Source organism: Periplaneta americana, chromosome 7, assembly GCF_040183065.1.
Source record: "Periplaneta americana isolate PAMFEO1 chromosome 7, P.americana_PAMFEO1_priV1, whole genome shotgun sequence".
Lineage (NCBI taxonomy): Eukaryota > Metazoa > Arthropoda > Insecta > Blattodea > Blattidae > Periplaneta > Periplaneta americana.
The window spans coordinates 174548404-174566766 of NC_091123.1; the positions used below are offsets into that span (position 1 = coordinate 174548404).

General features: G+C 35.1%; 1 protein-coding gene across 4 annotated transcripts in view; it reads right to left on the reverse strand.

Moving 5' to 3' along the window:
* Positions 1-6564: 6564 nt before the first annotated feature.
* Positions 6565-18363, reverse strand: part of LOC138703776 (methyltransferase-like protein 22) — a 30325-nt gene continuing 18526 nt past the window's right edge. For 3 of the 4 annotated variants that reach the window (XM_069831946.1, XM_069831944.1, XM_069831947.1), the window contains 3 exons: positions 16509-16676; positions 16300-16399; positions 6565-12659 (listed from right to left, as the gene is read on the reverse strand). In XM_069831946.1, coding sequence (XP_069688047.1) covers positions 12464-12659; positions 16300-16399; positions 16509-16676 — 464 coding nt within the window. In that variant the 3' untranslated portion in view covers positions 6565-12463. The remainder of the gene's footprint in view (positions 12660-16299; positions 16400-16508; positions 16677-18363) is intronic. The other variant, XM_069831945.1, reaches the window with a different exon arrangement.

The following is an 18363-nucleotide window of genomic DNA, read 5'->3' on the forward strand; positions in this document are numbered from 1 at the left end:
TATTATTCAGGTGTTACATTAAAATGGAATGTTTTCTCCTTCGTATACATGAAAAACAAAATGGCATGCCGCAAACTGCAACAAGTACAAAATATTCTGTTTAACACTACTAACATTAAATCAGCTTTTTGTTGCTTATTCTGTTGGTGAATCACATTGATTAAAATCTCATTTTCTGTATACAGTAGAACCCCGATCATCCGTCACCCTATTAACCGATTGGCGGATTATCTGACTGTCTATTTCTCGCTCTTCTTTTTCTTCAGAAATAAATAACTTATATGAAGTACTGTTTTGTGCAAGTAGGTTCTACATATGGTTTTGCTAGAGTGTTATTACAAGCCTTTATCGTAACAAAACATTGTCTACTGTTCAAATTGCCGTTCTATAAATATAACTTGCATATAAAATGTCTTCCACGGATGATAACAAAACACCTGTTGTGCTAAGTATCGAAAAAAATGGAAATAATTGAATGGTTTGAGAAAGAGAAACTGTGGCTCATCTCGCAGCAGAATACGAGATTGGAGTTACAACTGCGCGATTTAATAAAAAAACAAGGATAGAGTGTAAAAAAATTATGTAAATCTACATCTCCTTTAGTCCTATCTTTCCTGAGACAGGCATTATAAAAGGCTTCCTTGCTCCTTGAGAACCCGTCGTTGACAACCAGACTTCAATTAGTGAACTTCTGATCCACTGCCTAGTGAGTTAAATACAAGACCATGGAGGAAATTACAAAATATTTCATTGTACTGATTATCCGATTTTTTCGATCAACCGTTCAGTCCGTCCCCTTCATTACCACGGATAATAGAGGTTCTACTGTAAATGTTATCGTAACTCACTCATTAGTCATTAAACATTACTAAAGTTTACTAATCTCATTCTATTTAATATCTAACACTATACTCGAATACTGTACTGCATATCACTGCACATTATTATTTAAATGGACTAGGAGCCATACATTAGAAGCCTTTAATTCTGGTTTATGTAATTTCTTTCCCAGTACAATGGCTTGCTTTGCAGAATAGATCCAGAAATTGGCTTGTTCTTTGAAAGGTCATGAAGAACCCACTCCCACAACAGTTCATTTATGTCACCAATATTGGCCGCAAGCCACTCACTCATTGTGATCTTTATTTTTTAAAGTGTCACACCTGAGTTTTCCACAACTGAACTTCAACATTATTTCATATACACTTCGTTTCTAATTTTCCTTTAACTCGATAACTTTTACTTCATCACTTAATGTTAATTCCACATTTTATGTAACATTTTTTTTTACCAGGAAATCACTACACTTGCGCTCTGTCTAGCTACGATAGTATATGGATGTGAAGCATTGAAAATCTTTGAAGGAACTCGTCTGCCTAGTCAACAGGGTAATAAAATTTATGACCGACAGGCCAACACACCCTCGTACTCTCTAAAATTTTGCAAAGAAAACTTGTTTTTATCTTAGTGACCTACATATTTCGTATATTCCTTGAAATTACACGCTGTTTTGAACAGTAGCAGGCAGTTTCCATTTCCGCGTTGGACAGTTTCCGTTTTATTCAGGAAAAATTACACATAATACATACGAATTTTGCCAGGACCAATAAATTGTTCCGAAATAGACAAGATTCCGGATTATTCAGGTTCCATTTTGAACAGGTTTCACTGTATTATCATTTGAAATGGAAGTAGAATGTTTTCCTGAAATATTAGAAATTTCTACAATCAAGTTTGTGACATACCCAGAGAACTTATGAAGACGACCCATAAAGCACACTTCAAAAACAGGGGAAAACAATTTAATTGTTTAAATAAATTTATTTATAATTTACACTATTATTCTTTCTTTCTTGCTCATCTTTAATAAATTTACTTGTGGCTCTGATGTATTTTTTTCGTATGAAAACCTATGGACCACAGAGATTGAATACCTACATGCTTGTAAGCTTCATATTAAGCCCGGTTCAGACAGTGCGTGTTTCTGTGATGGATTCCAAGGTAGCCTGCATGCTCACTTGCCGGAAGTAATGCGCTCTGGTGGTTCCTTGGATGGCTAGCTTGCTGGATTTCGAGGGTAGGTTCCTTGCTATTTTTCGTGATGGTTTGCAGGCTGGATCCAAAGATGATCATATAATATCATCACTGAAACAATGTCGCCATGTTCATTGTTTTCCAACTAAACCTGTTTTTTCTATATTCTCTAGTTTCTAAGAAACAACAATTAAATATCGGACTTGGGCTGTTTTGCACTTATGGCATAATTACTTTATTGCGACATTTACTACTGTTAATGTAGGACTGGGCACCACACTACGAGACAGAATGACTAACGAAACACTACAAAGACTGACGAACACTACTGACGCAGCAGAACGAGCTACGGCAACGAAGTGGACCTGGGGGGACATGTGGCGAGACTACATCAGACAAGATGGACCCATGCAGTCACGATGTGGGACCCCTACGTCGGAAAGAGAGGACAGGGAAGACCACGGCTCAGATGGTCTGACATGTTTACCAGAGAGGTGGGAAACAATGGTCGAGGACAGCAAAGAACAGAGTTTTGTGGAAAGAACTAGGGAAGGTCATTGTAAATAGATAACGTAATCAGTGTTAAGATATTGTAAATAGTAAAGTTAGTATTAGTGAAAGTGTAAGATAAGTTTTGTAAATAGTAAAGTCAGTGTTGAGAAAGTGTCAGTTAAATAGTGTAAATAGCAATCAGTGTTTGTCAAAGTGCCAGTGTCAGTATAATGTGTGTAGTGCAAGAAAAAAAAATGAACAAAGAACAGTGCTGAGACTAGTTAAAGTTGAACAGGGTTATTAACCATGTTACAAAAGTAGTATACACGACAAGCTCGCCTGGATTGGCTCACCAAGCGAGTACACTTGAGCCATCCCTGTCGAGGGGGTTCTAACCCCATCACAGGAGGCCTGTGCCCAACATGGGACAGCATGGCTAACATTCATTCATTCAATGTAGGACTTTAGTTGTTTTCCACTCACGGTTTAGTTTCTTTTTGACCATGAGTGTTGGCAACAGATGAAGCAGCAGATGATTTTCCAATTTGAACTGTGAAAAGAGCCAGCTCCGTGTGAACAACTACCGTCACCGTAGGCAACACGGGAGCAGCAAGTGAGCACGCAGGGCAGCCATCAGCGCAGTCACCTTGGAATCCTTCACAGAAACTAGCACCGTCTGAACCGGGCTTTATTGTGTTGTACCGAAGTACATATGATATTTCTGTGCAGGAATTCTGCGTTATATGATGAAGGATCGGTGGAGCGGAGCTGAAAACATGGGTTCGAATCCTGGTGCCGGAGAGAATTTTCCTCCGCTCCACTGATCCTTCATCATATTCCGAGGTTCAATTTCTCCTCTGAACCTCTCCAAGCCAGCTTCTGGACTCGTGTGTGAGGTGAGAGACAAGGGGAAATGCTGCATGGCAAACGTGTGGTTGTGCTGGTGTTTGGTGATGGAAACCAGAAGTTAGCTCCAGTCTGTAGCTGAGATCACATTTTTAGCACATGTACGTGTGTGTTATTGATTGTTGTATTTGTTAATGGTTTCTTACAATCCTTTAAATGTCCATTTAGTCGTTCTTGGTGTTTTAGTCTTAAGGGGAGAGGATGGTATTTTTTGGTGAAAAATGAGTAAATTTTCAACAAAAAAAAATTGTCTTTAAAATACTCTGATATGTATGTGTATGTATTTATTTACACTGCAAATGGGTATATATATATACCCGGTGTGGAATGTGGAATGCAAAGCATTATATTTTGTGCCCTTATCGGATGTTGAGACGCCATTTTTAAACTTCCTGCGTTATGCATTTTTAAATCACTCACCCCCTTTTATTGTTGTTTCCGGTAAATTGAATTTAAAAAAAATCTTTAAATACTCTTTGATATATGTGGAAGGCATTGCATAACATTTCGTGGGTATTTGTACCCTTGTCGGATTTTAAGATGCCATTTTTAAACTTCCTGCGCAATGGATTTTAAAATCACTCGCCCCTTTTATTGGTTTATGGTAACTTCAATTTTTTGCTACATTGCCAGACAAAAATGGATATAATTTCTGAATTATTAAAGATACATGCATGAAATTTAGAACACACATTCTTTAGATTATTAGGAAACTTTTCTCTGTAACAGAATTTTGTTAATTGATTTCATTTTAAAAATACGTCCGTTTGTTTGCAAGAAAGGAAATCAGAAAAGTGTTATTAAATTTTAATTGTGTATTTTACAAATATAGGGATTAATATAAAAATTCTGTTGCAGAGAGTTTGTAGAGCATGCTTTTGCAAGTACATTGGAAGAAACTGGATGAATCTATCTTTAAAAATGGTTTAGATATATCGGTTTTAGTAAAATCCTACATTGGGTATATTTTTTTTTAAATCTGGGCCACCAAATAATTTTTTTTATATTTATTTTTGGTTGAGTTGCTACAGCTATGAGCTCTTTACATACAAAAAATTAATATTTTACACCAAATAGGAGAAAAGTTTTAAAAAATGCCATTCTCTTTCCTTAATATATTCACCTGTGAGTGTGACCAGTGTTTGTTTCCACAGAAATTGAATAGTGTTCAATATCTTTTACAAACAAATTTTTCAGTTTTAATCTTGGGAGATAAGTGTAAAATAAAGAAGTTTGGAAGTCCATTACCTCAACTTGATTTAAAGCAAGCACAAACAAATCGAAGTAAGATATTTTGTAGGGATTTCAATGTAAAGTAAAAAAAAAAAAATATATGAAAGAAACAGCTGGATTTGCGGTTGTGAATCTACAAATAAATTATTTTGTTTCCTGTGCCTGCTATTTGCTAAGGGTAAAGATACGAGCTGGACATGCACTGGTGTGTCAGATTTAAGCCATTTGACACAGAAAATTAAGAAGCACGAGGAATCTATTGCTCATAAGAATGCTTGCCTAGATTTATCAGTCCTTGGAAGAACAGAAATTAGGCAACAGCTTAGCTCAGCTTTCAGGCAGAATATTGAAAGATAGAATGATAACGTAAGGAAAAATTGCTATGATCTTTCAAAGATAACTGATCATCATCAGGTCCATTTTAAGGTAAATTATCTCCTTTAAAGAATTGTATTTTTTATTTTTCAGAAATGAGATATTGTTTAAATTGTTGGAAAACTATGTAATATAAAAGTAGTGAACCCCTTGCCATTTTAGGCACGAACTGCCACTGGTTAAGAGTTAAATTTTAAGTGGTCTTTTCAAAGTGAAATATTAACTTTATATTGCTTCCTACAGACTATGAAATTTCTCAAATCTTAATCACTTGAAATTTGTTTCTGTCAGAAGTAAATAAATTCACTTTTATTTCTTCGAATCTGACAATGCAGTCTGATTTAATAAAGCTAAATTATTGCTGTATATAGATAATGTCGGTCAAGTGGAAACAATATGAAAATATTCGTTACAACATAAATATTATTAAAAGTTGCTCTGAAATCTAATGAGAGAAAATAAACCCATAGTCCTTTTTTGCCGCATGTAGATCATGTTCCTTGTGCTAATACAAATAGGCTTCTTTTTTTTTTTTTTTTGGCTTAGTACCAAAGATGTTAAAATGTTAGGTTTCATTTAACGACGCTCGCAACTGCCGAGGTTATATCAGCGTCGCTGAAATTTTGTCCCGCAGGAGTTCTTTTACATGTCAGTAAATCTACTGACATGAGCCTGTCGCATTTAAGCACACTTAAATGCCATCGACCTGGCCCAGGATCGAACCTGCAACCTTGGGCATAGGAGGCCAGCGCTATACCAACTGTGCCAACCAGACAGACACCAAAGATGTGCAGACACAGTTGTACATATTGATTGCTCTTAGTGTTTCACGTGTTCAGAGATATGTTTAAATTATGAACAATATTTAATGAGGTGCAAGGTGTTTGCTGGTTATTGGGAATGCTTGCTGTAAAAATAAAAGATGTTCTATATTAATATACAGTACAATTATATGCTTCAGCATTCAATATAATGAAGAGATGGATATACATATCTGTAGCTGCATTTAGATTGGCAACAGGCCATGATTGTTTGGCCAAACACCTGTATAGAATTGGAATATATCAGTCCCCTAACTGCCCATTGTGCAACTCAAACCAAGAAATGGATTCGGAACACCTCAAAATCTGTGCTTCAGTGGCTAACCATGATAATATCTTTGAAAAATATTGGAGTGCAAGAGGTCAAATGACTTTATTGCCAAAGCCTGGCATTAGAAAACAACAACATTTGAAGTATTTAAAATATAATGTATATTTACAAGTTATCTAATTAGTGCAATGGCGTTAGTAATTAATAAATGGAGAGGAGAATTGAACTGTGATGCACTAATTTTATACGTTTGCAATTATGGTGGAGGGGGAAATGCGTATTAAGACCATCATATTTAAAAATCTATTGTATGCCCAAAAATGTACATCATAAATACTTTGACGATTTTTATAGAGAGAGAGAGTGTGTGTGTGTGTGCATGCGCGCACGTGCAACAGCTCTCTGTTTTAGCTGGCAAACAATGAAAACAACTTTCTCCACAAACAAGTTGTAATTATTTATTTTCTAAGAGCTTGAGCATTACAAACATTATAAAGGTACAATTTCGCATATTGTACACAAACTGAATATATTAATATCTATTAATAGAGGAGAAAAATTCGCTCTGGCATTGGGGATCGAACCCAGGACTCCCAGTTCTATGCACTGGGTGCTGTATACCTTATTTTATTTCAAGGAGTGCAGTTCGGTGGCTCCTTTGAACACCCACTTACAGATTTATGACTTCCTACACAAACAACTCTGACAATTCCATCCTGTCCCCTCGTTCCAACATTGCACAGTTGCTACAATCCTGGTGACCCTCGAAATTATGCAGTGAAACTGACGGGATTCTTGGAATTCGGAAAAGATGCGGCAACTCTGCCTCCACGTGGATTTGACAGGAGCCTGTCAATTCTTCTGAACGAGGGTTGTGATTGGTTACTAACAAGAGAAGACAAGATTTCCGTCACAGTAAGGAAGACATTTATTTATGACAACCAATTAGTAGTGGGCAGTAGAAGGTCTGTCGGCAAAGTCCTTTCTATGAAACTGCACTCCATGAAAAAAAATAGAGTATACCACACTCCACAGCACCAAATCGAACTCCTCTCCTTTTGTTCTTTTTTTTTTTTCTGTATAACCACAACAGAAAATCCTGTAGAATAAAAAAATTAATATCACCACACATTGAAGTCTTAATAGAGATATTCAGTTTCTGTACTTATATGTTTCCTTCAAGACTGTATTGTTAAAGAAGTTACTTAAAATGTACAGAAAAAATACCATTTAAAAATGTAATATGCAACATATAAGTGAAAATGTATTTCTAGGTGTAACTGACTAGCATATTCATTTTATTACTCTAGAATTAAAATCACAGTCATATTGTACGTTTCTTTTTGTGACAAGAAAAGTAATATACATATTCTATATGTTTCTAAACAATTCACTCCACCTCTACGTGTATATTAAACTGTATACAACTCCTAGATATTGAAACTCACTTAGAATGATTGTGTCAAACATATTAGTAACATACAGGATATGAAAATAAACCAAGCTTATTAATACTCTACACAAAAAAAAAAAAAATTCGTAGATAAAGAAATGTTTCGGAATAGTTTTAACTATTAATTCCCTTTTTTTTTTTTTTTTAAGATTCAGAACTGAGATTCACTGTATTTTTTACTGTCTCATTATGAGTTTTCACTGCAATTGAAGACTTCTATGTCCCTGGCTCTATCCACTAAGAAAAATGAGATGTCCCATTATAATTTTATTTAGGTTCTAGCTTCTCCCTTAGATGTGCAAAACGTATGATATTAAATTACTAGTCGCACAAGAAAGCTCAGTTTCTTTGGCACTTACAGTCTTTTATGTCTAATCTTCAATTTCTGAAAACCAGAATTGTATTCAAATCTATGTGGGAGACCAAATTAAACATTACCACTAATCTATTAAGTACAGTGGTTTTGTAGTTCGTTTTTTAACGTATTTAACATATTTAATATTTTCCTAAAATACACCAAAACAATGGGAATAATTAACACCATTATAAAACCTTCCCTAGTACAAAGGCATACTCGAATTCGCCTTTACAAGACCTTGGCGAGACCTGTACTTTGTTACGGCAGTGAGGCATGGACATTGAGGAAGAAAGACGAAAGCAGAATAACGGCCAATGAAATTAAATTTATGAGATATACAGCGGGATATACGAAATGGGATCACAAACGCAATGAAGATGTAATGGAAGAATTACAACTATAGTTATCGCAAGTTATCTTGAATTTCCTGAGCGGGGACAGAGGGGCAGAGGGAAGGAAGTGCGTAACATGGGTGGAGCCAACTGAGTTGTTTGTGCATGCTCCGCATCATAATCTCAAGAAACATAGAATTATTTCCTTCACTGTGTACCAGTAGTGTTAACATGGAGCAGCAATCACAGGGTAGTAATTATGGTGAAATCACACCACCCGGACAAAAAGTAACGCTGTTATGCACAGCGGAGAAAGATAAATTATCGCAAATATAATTAAGTATTGCTAGAAGGAAAAATTAAACAAATGTTTGTTGGAACCTCTTGATAAGGAATATGAGAGAGCGGCTACGTACTCTGGCAAAAGTATTAGTTCCGCGAAGAGAATTAAGAATATTGAATTACAACTGAATGAACGTCACACTACTCCAGGAAAGAATAGGTACGGTATGTAATGATAAGAAATTATTGCTATAATAGTTATGTACAATAGTGTGTGTATTGAGAGCGACATAATGAATTACTGTTGCAAGTTATTATTTTCTTATAGTTCTACTAAACATATTATTTCATTCCAGAATTAGGACTTGTGTAAAGTTGAAGTGGATGACTTCGATCAACATGTCATTCGGGATATAATCGAAGAATTCTATCTTGTTCAGAAAGTAGTACCTACGATTAAGAAGATAATTCCGAATGGATGATGCCATTGACGAAATAATAATTAATTTTTGGCCAAGTGATGATGGCAGCAATGATGGGATAAGGATTGTATATAATTGTAAATTAATGTAAATTCAAATAATAAGCCTGTAAAATATTGTAATAAGAACATGTACATATCAGCTGTAGGTGTAAGTCATGTAGGCCTATATAATGTTTAGAAATAGCTGTAGTAACTCCTCCATTGCCGTCCCCAGCCCGGATGGAGAGGAGTGTACACACGATTATATTTAAATACTTACTCATTACAGGTTAATTAAAACCTGCTACAAAACCATGTTCTTCTCTCAAAACCGGAGTGTCGTGAGATAATGTCTGTATTGAACCCAGTACTTTTACAGTAGAGAGCCGTAACGTGAAAGAACCAATGTTTTCTGAAAAGAGTCACGTTACTCGAGGAAGGGGCCGTGCCGTTACATTGATGAGTACAGGGCGTACTGAGCAGTTCGAAAGACAGACTTAGGGGATGTAAGGTTCAAGATAACTTGCAATAGCAGTAGAACCTGTAATTAATCACGTAAAACATTATCAGAACAACTGGATAAATCATCTGCATCGCATGCATAGAGATACATTCCCAAAAGTCATGCTCCACTATCGTCCAAACGGGAAGAGATCTCTCGGTCGTCCAAAGAAGCGCTGGATTGAAAATTCAACTGTGAGATCGTAACAGGCCATTTGGCCTAATACTTGAAGGGAAGAAGAAGAAGATGATGATATTTTCCTATAACAATTATTTTAATTTCTAAGTTTTACTCAACAAGCAGACAGATCATCATATCTTTTAGGTAAACACATGATAAAAGTCAAAAGTGATTAAAATACATATCACGCCATGTCAGTGAAGATAAAGGGCTTAAAAGATTCAATGTAGTTAGATACAGGGTACACAAAGAGTGAAGTTTAACCACCAATCTAAAAGACACTTCCAAAAGTAAACTTGTTTGAATAAAATATTATATGTTACTTACTATCAATGCATTCACCACAAACCACACACTGTCTGAATTTTATGTAGGAAATTATTCTTCAAATTAACTCATCCTATAACTACGAATAATTTTTATTAGCTTATTCTGAGAGACAGAAAAAAATATATATGAAAATTATTCCTAAACAATTACAAACCAACAGAATTCCGTTCATCCTGAGCACAAAGATTATGCGAAAGTTAAATCAATGGATAATGATTTCCTGAAGAGTGTTAGAAAGTAGAAAATACATCTTAAAATAATGTTAATTCATAACGAGAACAACTTGCGCATATGAAAGCGTAATCAATAACATCAATTTTTTTTTATTACGATATCTTTTAATTTTTTCATAATTCTTCCATACAAGTGGAGAGTGAAGTTAATTTTTGCATTCTAAAGAAACTGTTAATGGCATTATACTTTAAATAGAAAGGATCACATTGTCATCACAAGGTTGAAAAGTGCACACTGCAAATAACACATTGCCATCTTTTATTTAACGAAGATCCTTCACAAAGCAATAAATGTGTAACTGTAGAATTTCACTTGTGGCATATAGTCACCGAATATATTCACTACCAAAGACAGTGGCAACAAAAAGTATCTCCAATGATCTTCAGAAATCCTTATTAATCTGTCACTCTCTCATAACGTTATTAAATTAAAAAAAAAAATACAAAGTTTTATAAACATACTTAATTAGGAATCAAAATCCTTATATTTATTTTAATTTAGCTGAATTTATAAATAACTAGTATTCAACTGTAACCAGTTTATTTTATGAATTCAAGCTACTCCTTTGTATAAAGTAGTACTGTATTAACTGAACTTAATTTATATAATGTAAGATTTGTTTCAATTTATAGTTCAAGTCGCAACATGAATTATAAAGTTGAAAAGATTTTAAATAAATAAAATTAAATATATAAATAAATAATACGACAGAATACCAGAACTTTGAGGGGATTTCACGATTTTCGGTATGAATCTGAAGATATATAACGATTTTCGGTATGAATCTGAAGATATATAACAGTTCAACTGAAGTTAGTAACAATTATTCAGTTAAAATATATCGAGAAAAGTCATTCCAGATATACCAAATACCTTACTATAATAATACCGGACAGCTAGCAGTTCTGCATGCGAACGATGCTGGTGCTGCTACCTAGGCGGCCGGTGTGGAGATACTCGCGAAACAAGCTGTAATCAACTGCAATGTATATTGTTGCTGGGCTAGTTAATAGTTTTATTAATTAGTGCTGTGTTAAAATGTCAGGGTGCAGGACTATATGTGCTGTTTGTACTTACTACAATAAAATTATAGCGTTACAAATTACTCCAAATCGTACTTTTGATTTCCGAGAGTTCATAAAACGTGAGTCGACAAAATTCTTTAGGTCTAATGCCTTTGTCTCTGTGTTGATAGAACAATAAAAATTAGCTTTTTTATTTAGGCCTAATAAATGAACAGAAGTTAAAATATAATGGAAATTTTAAGGTTTTAGCAAATTAAGTTTTATTGTTGTCCACATGCCTTTACTAATTATTGTAAGCATCAGATTACTACCAATTTTATCTTTGCAGTTGTCAGCAATACGTATATAAAGTGTTATTGTAAATTCATTCTTAATGTCAGAATTGATTTTGTCTCATTAAAGCAAAGAAAAAATACGCAACAATTAATTACGGAAAATAATATGAACCATGCAATATTTCTCATAATATGCAGCTTTGATATAAGATAATGTTATATTAAATACGGTACTATTCAACATTTCTTAAGTGTCTCGTATATTATTCCATATTAGTACCTCACGTTTTAAACACTAGTCTGATTTCCGCTATGTTAATATTTGTATTTGTGGACGTAATTCCACGCCACTCCACTAGATGTCAAGTCTGCGATATTTCGCACTCACGTCAATACTACTAGTAAACAGCTGTCCGGTATTATTATAGTAATGTATTTGGATATACTACAGAAGCTAACAATAACAAGTTACATATATTAATGTATTATGGATATATTATTCGTAGGTAACCTTTCAAAGAAGATTTTTTATTATTTTAATTCAAGTAAGGAAAAGAGCAAATACCGTACTCATTAAGCAATAAATATGCAACAAAATTTGGGTACCTATCAATACATTTTAATATCATTAAATATTTTACTTAATGATTATGGTATTCAGCTGCTATTGCACATAATCAATGGAAGAATGATGGCTGATGGCTGTATGACTAAATGAGATAATATTTCTGACAAAGAGAAGTCAGTAGCAACAATTGTTTGAAAGTTATACAATATATTCAAATAAAGTATTACCAACAGAAAGTATTTCTGGCCAGCAGAAATGTTTTGTGCAAAACAGTAAAAGGATTAATACTTTACTGTACTTCATAACGGAATAACGAAGATGTACCATGTTTAGTATTTTGATTTTATGCGCCAAAGGACGAGCTCTTTGACACGTTCGTAATTGAAATACTGAGGAAAATCGATCGGTAATTGGTCCACTTGCCACTGGGAACCTGGAGGCTTGGCACAAGTTTTCTGAAGGCACTGCAGGAAGAACTCGTAGCATGGAGCAACTGAATCTAAGTCAGCAACTGTGAAGACATACCTATAAAATGAAAAAGATTTAAAAACAGTTACTATAAATTTCAACATCAAATAGTAAGACTAAAATAGTTACGGAAATGATTTTTCACTGCTGTGCAAAAAGTAATGGAAAAATCCTTCCCAGTAAACAATAATATAAAAATAAAAAGGAGAAGTGACAGATAAAGAAAAAAGAAAGAAGTGACGAAAAAGGAAAGAGTAAATTGATTTTTAAAGACATTTGAAGACTTTTTTTTTACAGTTGCTTTTTATGTTCTTCTCACAGTCTTCAATGTACCGATATATCTCAATGTATTATCACAAAATCAGGCTGGTGTGTACATTTGGATTGCTTCATCATTGAATCACGCATAAATCAAGACCTAACATTCTAAATGTGCTAAGTGCCAATTTTTCAAATTTCATTTTATTGAATCTAAGGGCGAAACATCCATATGAGAATACTTACTTACTTACTGGCTTTTAAGGAACCCGGAGGTTCATTGCCGCCCTCACATAAGCCCGCCATTGGTCCCTATCCTGAGCAAGATTAATCCATTCTCTATCATCATATCCCACCTCCCTCAAATCCATTTTAATATTATCTTCCCATCTACGTCTCGGCCTCCCTAAAGGTCTTTTTCCCCTCTGGCCTCCCAACTAACACTCTATATGCATTTCTGGATTCGTCCATACGTGCTACATGTCCTGCCCATCTCAAACGTCTGGATTTAATGTTCCTAATTATGTCAGGTGAAGAATACAATGAGGGCAGATCTGTGTTGTGTAACCTTCTCCATTCTCCTGTAACTTCATCCCTCTTAGCCCCCAATATTTTCCTAAGCACCTTATTCTCAAACACCCTTAACCTAGGTTCCTCTCTCAAAGTGAGAGTCCAAGTTTCACAACCATAAAGAACAATCGGTAATATAACTGTTTTATAAATTCTAACTTTCAGATTTTTTGACAGCAGACTGTATGATAAAAGCTTCTCAACCGAATAATAACATGCATTTCCCATATTTATTCCGTGTTTAATTTCCTCCCGAGTATCATTTATATTTTTACTGTTGCTCCAAGATATTTGAATTCTCCACGTCTTCAAAAGATAAATTTCCAATTTTTATATTTCCATTTCGTACAATATTCTCGTCACGAGACATAATCATATACTTTGTCTTTTCGGGATTTATTTCCAAACCTATCTCTTTACTTGCTTCCAGTAAAATTCTCGTGTTTTCCCTAATCGTTTGTGGATTTTCTCCTAACATATTCACGTCATCCGCATAGACAAGCAGCTGATGTAACCCGTTCAATTCCAAACCCTGTCTGTTATCCTGAACTTTCCTAATGGCATACTCTAGAGCAAAGTTAAAAGGTAAAGGTGATAGTGCATCTCCTTGCTTTAGCCCACAGTGAATTGGAAACGCATCTGACAAAAACTGACCTATACGAACTCTGCTGTATGTTTCACTGAGACACATTTTAATTAATCGAACTAGTTTCTTGGGAATACCAAATTCAATAAGAATATCATATAAAATCCATATGAGAATATCATACTAAATTGTCTTTGTCGTAGCTCAACCGTAAGTGACTCATTTGTGCTGTAGGTATGTCAACATGCATTTCGCAGTGTATTTTTCATCAAATCTTCTAAAGTTGTTTTTGGCACTTGGCACATTTAGAATGTTAGGTCCTCAAACATCGGTAGTAATCGCCATGTGGAGTCACAGGTGTCCCCGCTTTCAGCTAAAAAATCTGGTAACCTAATGTACAATACTTCCGACATAAAAATTTCACATAACAAACACTAATGTTTCATGCAGCACAAGAATTTCACCACCTGGAAACGAGTGTACAATTGTTTGTGCTTTCAGTTTCTGAGAGGGAAGGGGATATGCATGCCTTGTATGTGCAGTTGAAGGCATCAGGGTCATGCTCTAAATTGAATAAAAGAAGACATCATTTTGACATAACCTTAATGAGATATTAGTTTCATTTTTTAATGAATTACATGAAGAAAAAACGTCATTCTTATCATGCAGGAAAATGCAACTGTCCACACTTCAAACACATTCAATAAATGAAATTAAAAGTGTGTTTGGTAACCATAATATGATCAGTAGCGGCTGGTGGTCAAAATAATGAGTGTGCTACTGTATACACTTATATGTATTTATCTTAATTTGAGACTCGCCTAGTGACGAAATATGAAGACCATACGACGTTCCTTCCTACTGCAGCACCTTATTCTCAAACACCCTTAGCCTCTGTTCCTCTCTCAAAGTGAGAGTCCAAGTTTCACAACCATACAGAACAACCGGTAATATAACTGTTTTATAAATTCTAACTTTCAGATTTTTCGACAGCAGACTGGATGATAAAAGTTTCTCACCTGAATAATAACAGGCATTTCCCATATTTATTCTGCGTTTAATGTCTTTCCGGGTGTCATTTATATTTGTTACTGCTGCTCCAAGATATTTGGATTTTTCCACCTTTTCAAAGGATAAATTTCCAATTTTTATATTTCCATTTCGTACAAAGTTCTGGTCACGAGACATAATCATATACTTTGTCTTTTCGGGATTTACTTCCAAACCTATCTCTTTATTTGCTTCAAATAAAATTCCCGTGTTTTCTCTAATCGTTTGTGAATTTTCTCCTACCATATTTGCGTCATCCGTATAAACAAGCAGCTGATATAACCCGTTCAATTCCAAGCCCTGTTTTCATGGAGTTTCCTAATGGCATATTCTAGAGCAAAGTTAAAAAGTAAAGGTGATAGTGCATCTCCTTGCTTTAGCCCGCAGTGAATTGGAAGAGGATCAGACAGAAACTGGCGTATATGGTCTCTGCTGAGACACATTTTAATTAATCTTACTAGTTTCTTGGGAATACCAAATTAATTATTTTTCTACTAAAGATTGGTCAAAAGGTCAGTGTATTTTCTGAGGAATACAGAAATTGTGTATGCAACTTCTCCCCTGGTCTTATTCTCGTTGATGTCAGAGGGATATTCTTAACTCTTGCAATCGGTATATATGTGTGTTTATATATAGATTACAGCTTGTCCAAGTCAAGTCTGCGAGTGGGGATATCGGGATGGAATGTAGAGTCAAAACACAGTTGCCACATAGGTCACTTGACGCTCAGATTTCAACGTGTGCACATCGTTTAAAATACACTACGGAGCGCGTGCATTTTTTGTCCTTGTCTTCAGATAAAGGCAACAGTTACGCTGTCTCCCAGCCTCCCCCCTCATGCAACTTTCTCTCCTACGCCCACGCTTGCCAATCAAAATGCCAAACCTCACTGCCAAGCAGAAGTAGAAGTACAGTCTATTTCAAAGCATCTTAAATTGTTACCGCTCTATGAACTGAAGTGCAGTAGGAAAACTTTGCTGTCATATGAGACTGTACTGGTCTCCTCTCGTTACCGCCTCATTTCACTACAGAACTGTCTCCAACTTCCCCTCTCAGCTCGCAGACTTAACTTGGTTGAGCTGTACATTACTCATTACTTCAGAGCATGTGTAATTGGGATTATCTGTAAATAGGGAAGGATTCAAATGCTAATTCTGTGTCAATCATATGCATACAAAGTTCAACATCTCAACAAGTTGTTAAGGTCGAACTTCGCTACATATGTATAATCACCTTTTCTCCAATGCAATGTATATTGTCTTGGCTGGAGGAAAACTCAAAATCTTCTGCAACGTGTTCACAAAAGCTTCAGTCACATCGTTGTCATAAATCACTAGAATTTCAAAAGTAGCATTTAATTTATTAGAGCAAAATAAGTGAATAAGTGTTACTTTAAATGTATGTTATGTTACGCATTAAAAAGCATGACTCAATCTTCTCACCATCGGCAACGAGGATCACTGTAACATTTGTTAATTTTTTTTCCAAGTTAGAGCACCAGTCATTTGCAAAGAAATCAAGGCCAAGAACAATGAAGTTAGCCTTCAGAAGCTTGCAATTTCTTGCTGCATTCACTTTGATGAGTTCCAGGATGCCGCCAATATCAATGTCTACCATAAGAGAAATAGCAAATAATATAGAAATCATAAATACAGAGAAAGAGAAGTTGAATGTTATCTGTTTGAAAAAGTTGCATTTTATTACAATGAAATATGAAGTCATGGTACTCAAACAATTACAGTTCATAGAACATATATATAACGAAACAGGATAAATGAGACAGACGTGCATTCCGTATCATGAAGCTTCTCATACTTGCCACGAAATGATCTACTAGCAGTGGCGTAGCATCAATGTAAGCTAAAAAGCTCAGCTTCCCCAGTTAATAATAATTTCATAATAAACTTGCAGTTTATGAACAAAGTTATTTATTAATTTTAATATAGTTTATGTTTATGCGTTAAATATTGTGATGCAGCAGCTTAGGATGATTTATGATGCAGCAGTAAACAAGAAGCCTGCACACACCAGCTTCCAAGCAGACTGGTTTCTTACACTCATTCTTCTGTGTAACCCACCCCGCAGATTTTCCATCCCTTTCTAGCTAAACTATCCTGGTCGCAAGGCTAGCAAGAAGCTAGCTTTGACATTGAAAATAAGTAGTTTCTGAGTTATCCCTTTTCGTCAGTTGTGTTCAGTTGAAGTGTTAGTGTGCATTGTGGCTGATATAATAAATAATGAGTGAAATAACGGTTCCTGACACCAATTTACTTGAATTTTTTAGGACAATTCTATTATCAAGACTGACTTACGAACAAAAGTGTGATCTAAAAAACAAATGACCGACTCCCTTGCTGTCAATGAAGGACACAACCAAAAGACAGACGCATACTTACGTACTGTATATATTGACCGTTAATACTGGATTCCTCTAACTATGACAGGAAGTGAGCTAATGTTATACGTATACGTGTCTATTTATTAGAGATATGTGTAAACCGTGAAATTATATTTTACTACGTACCATTTGAGGTCATGCCTTATTTGTGTTACTTACGAGGTTCCAACCAATCTTCGACTGCTGACTTGACATTGACTACTATTTATTTTAAGACTATATTTTTGTAATACGTTTTCTCATACTGCATGAAAGACAACTTGAATTAGCTTCCCCTGCTCAAAATTTCATGCTACGCCACTGTCTACTAGTGGGATTTCTTAAGTCATCTGCTTTGTAGTGGGGCAGTAATTGTTTTTAAAATATTTAATTCAAGAACAGATATTACTAGAACAACAATAAGGGCTTTTTATTAGAAGTTAAAACCAGAACATATTTGAAGGATGTAACTGTGATAAAATGTTTTCGAATCTTGTTAGGAAGCTTTATATAACAGCTGCTATTAGTTACATAAGAGATTTCTACTTGTAGGTAAATTATTCAATATGCAAGAATGGTAGAGATTTCTCAGTGACACATCGTTTCAGTTTATCTTTGGAATATTTTGTGCAAATATTCCCTAACTTAACTAACACACTAAGTAACTTATGACAGATTTAAAGAGAAATTTGCAGTTTGAGAGTTTTTATGATGGCATTGTTAATATTGTGACAGTCGGGAGTCGATCGCGAAATCGTACTCTCCAGAAACTATGGTTTAGTTATAAATACGACACGCGAGTGAACTTGAACAGTTAGTTAGTTGCAGTCGTTGCTAGTTTTGGACAGCAAGGCAGTCTTGTGTAGCAGTGAAGCCAGCTTCGAGACCGGAGTTCGACTGGAGTTGTGTCCGTAACTATG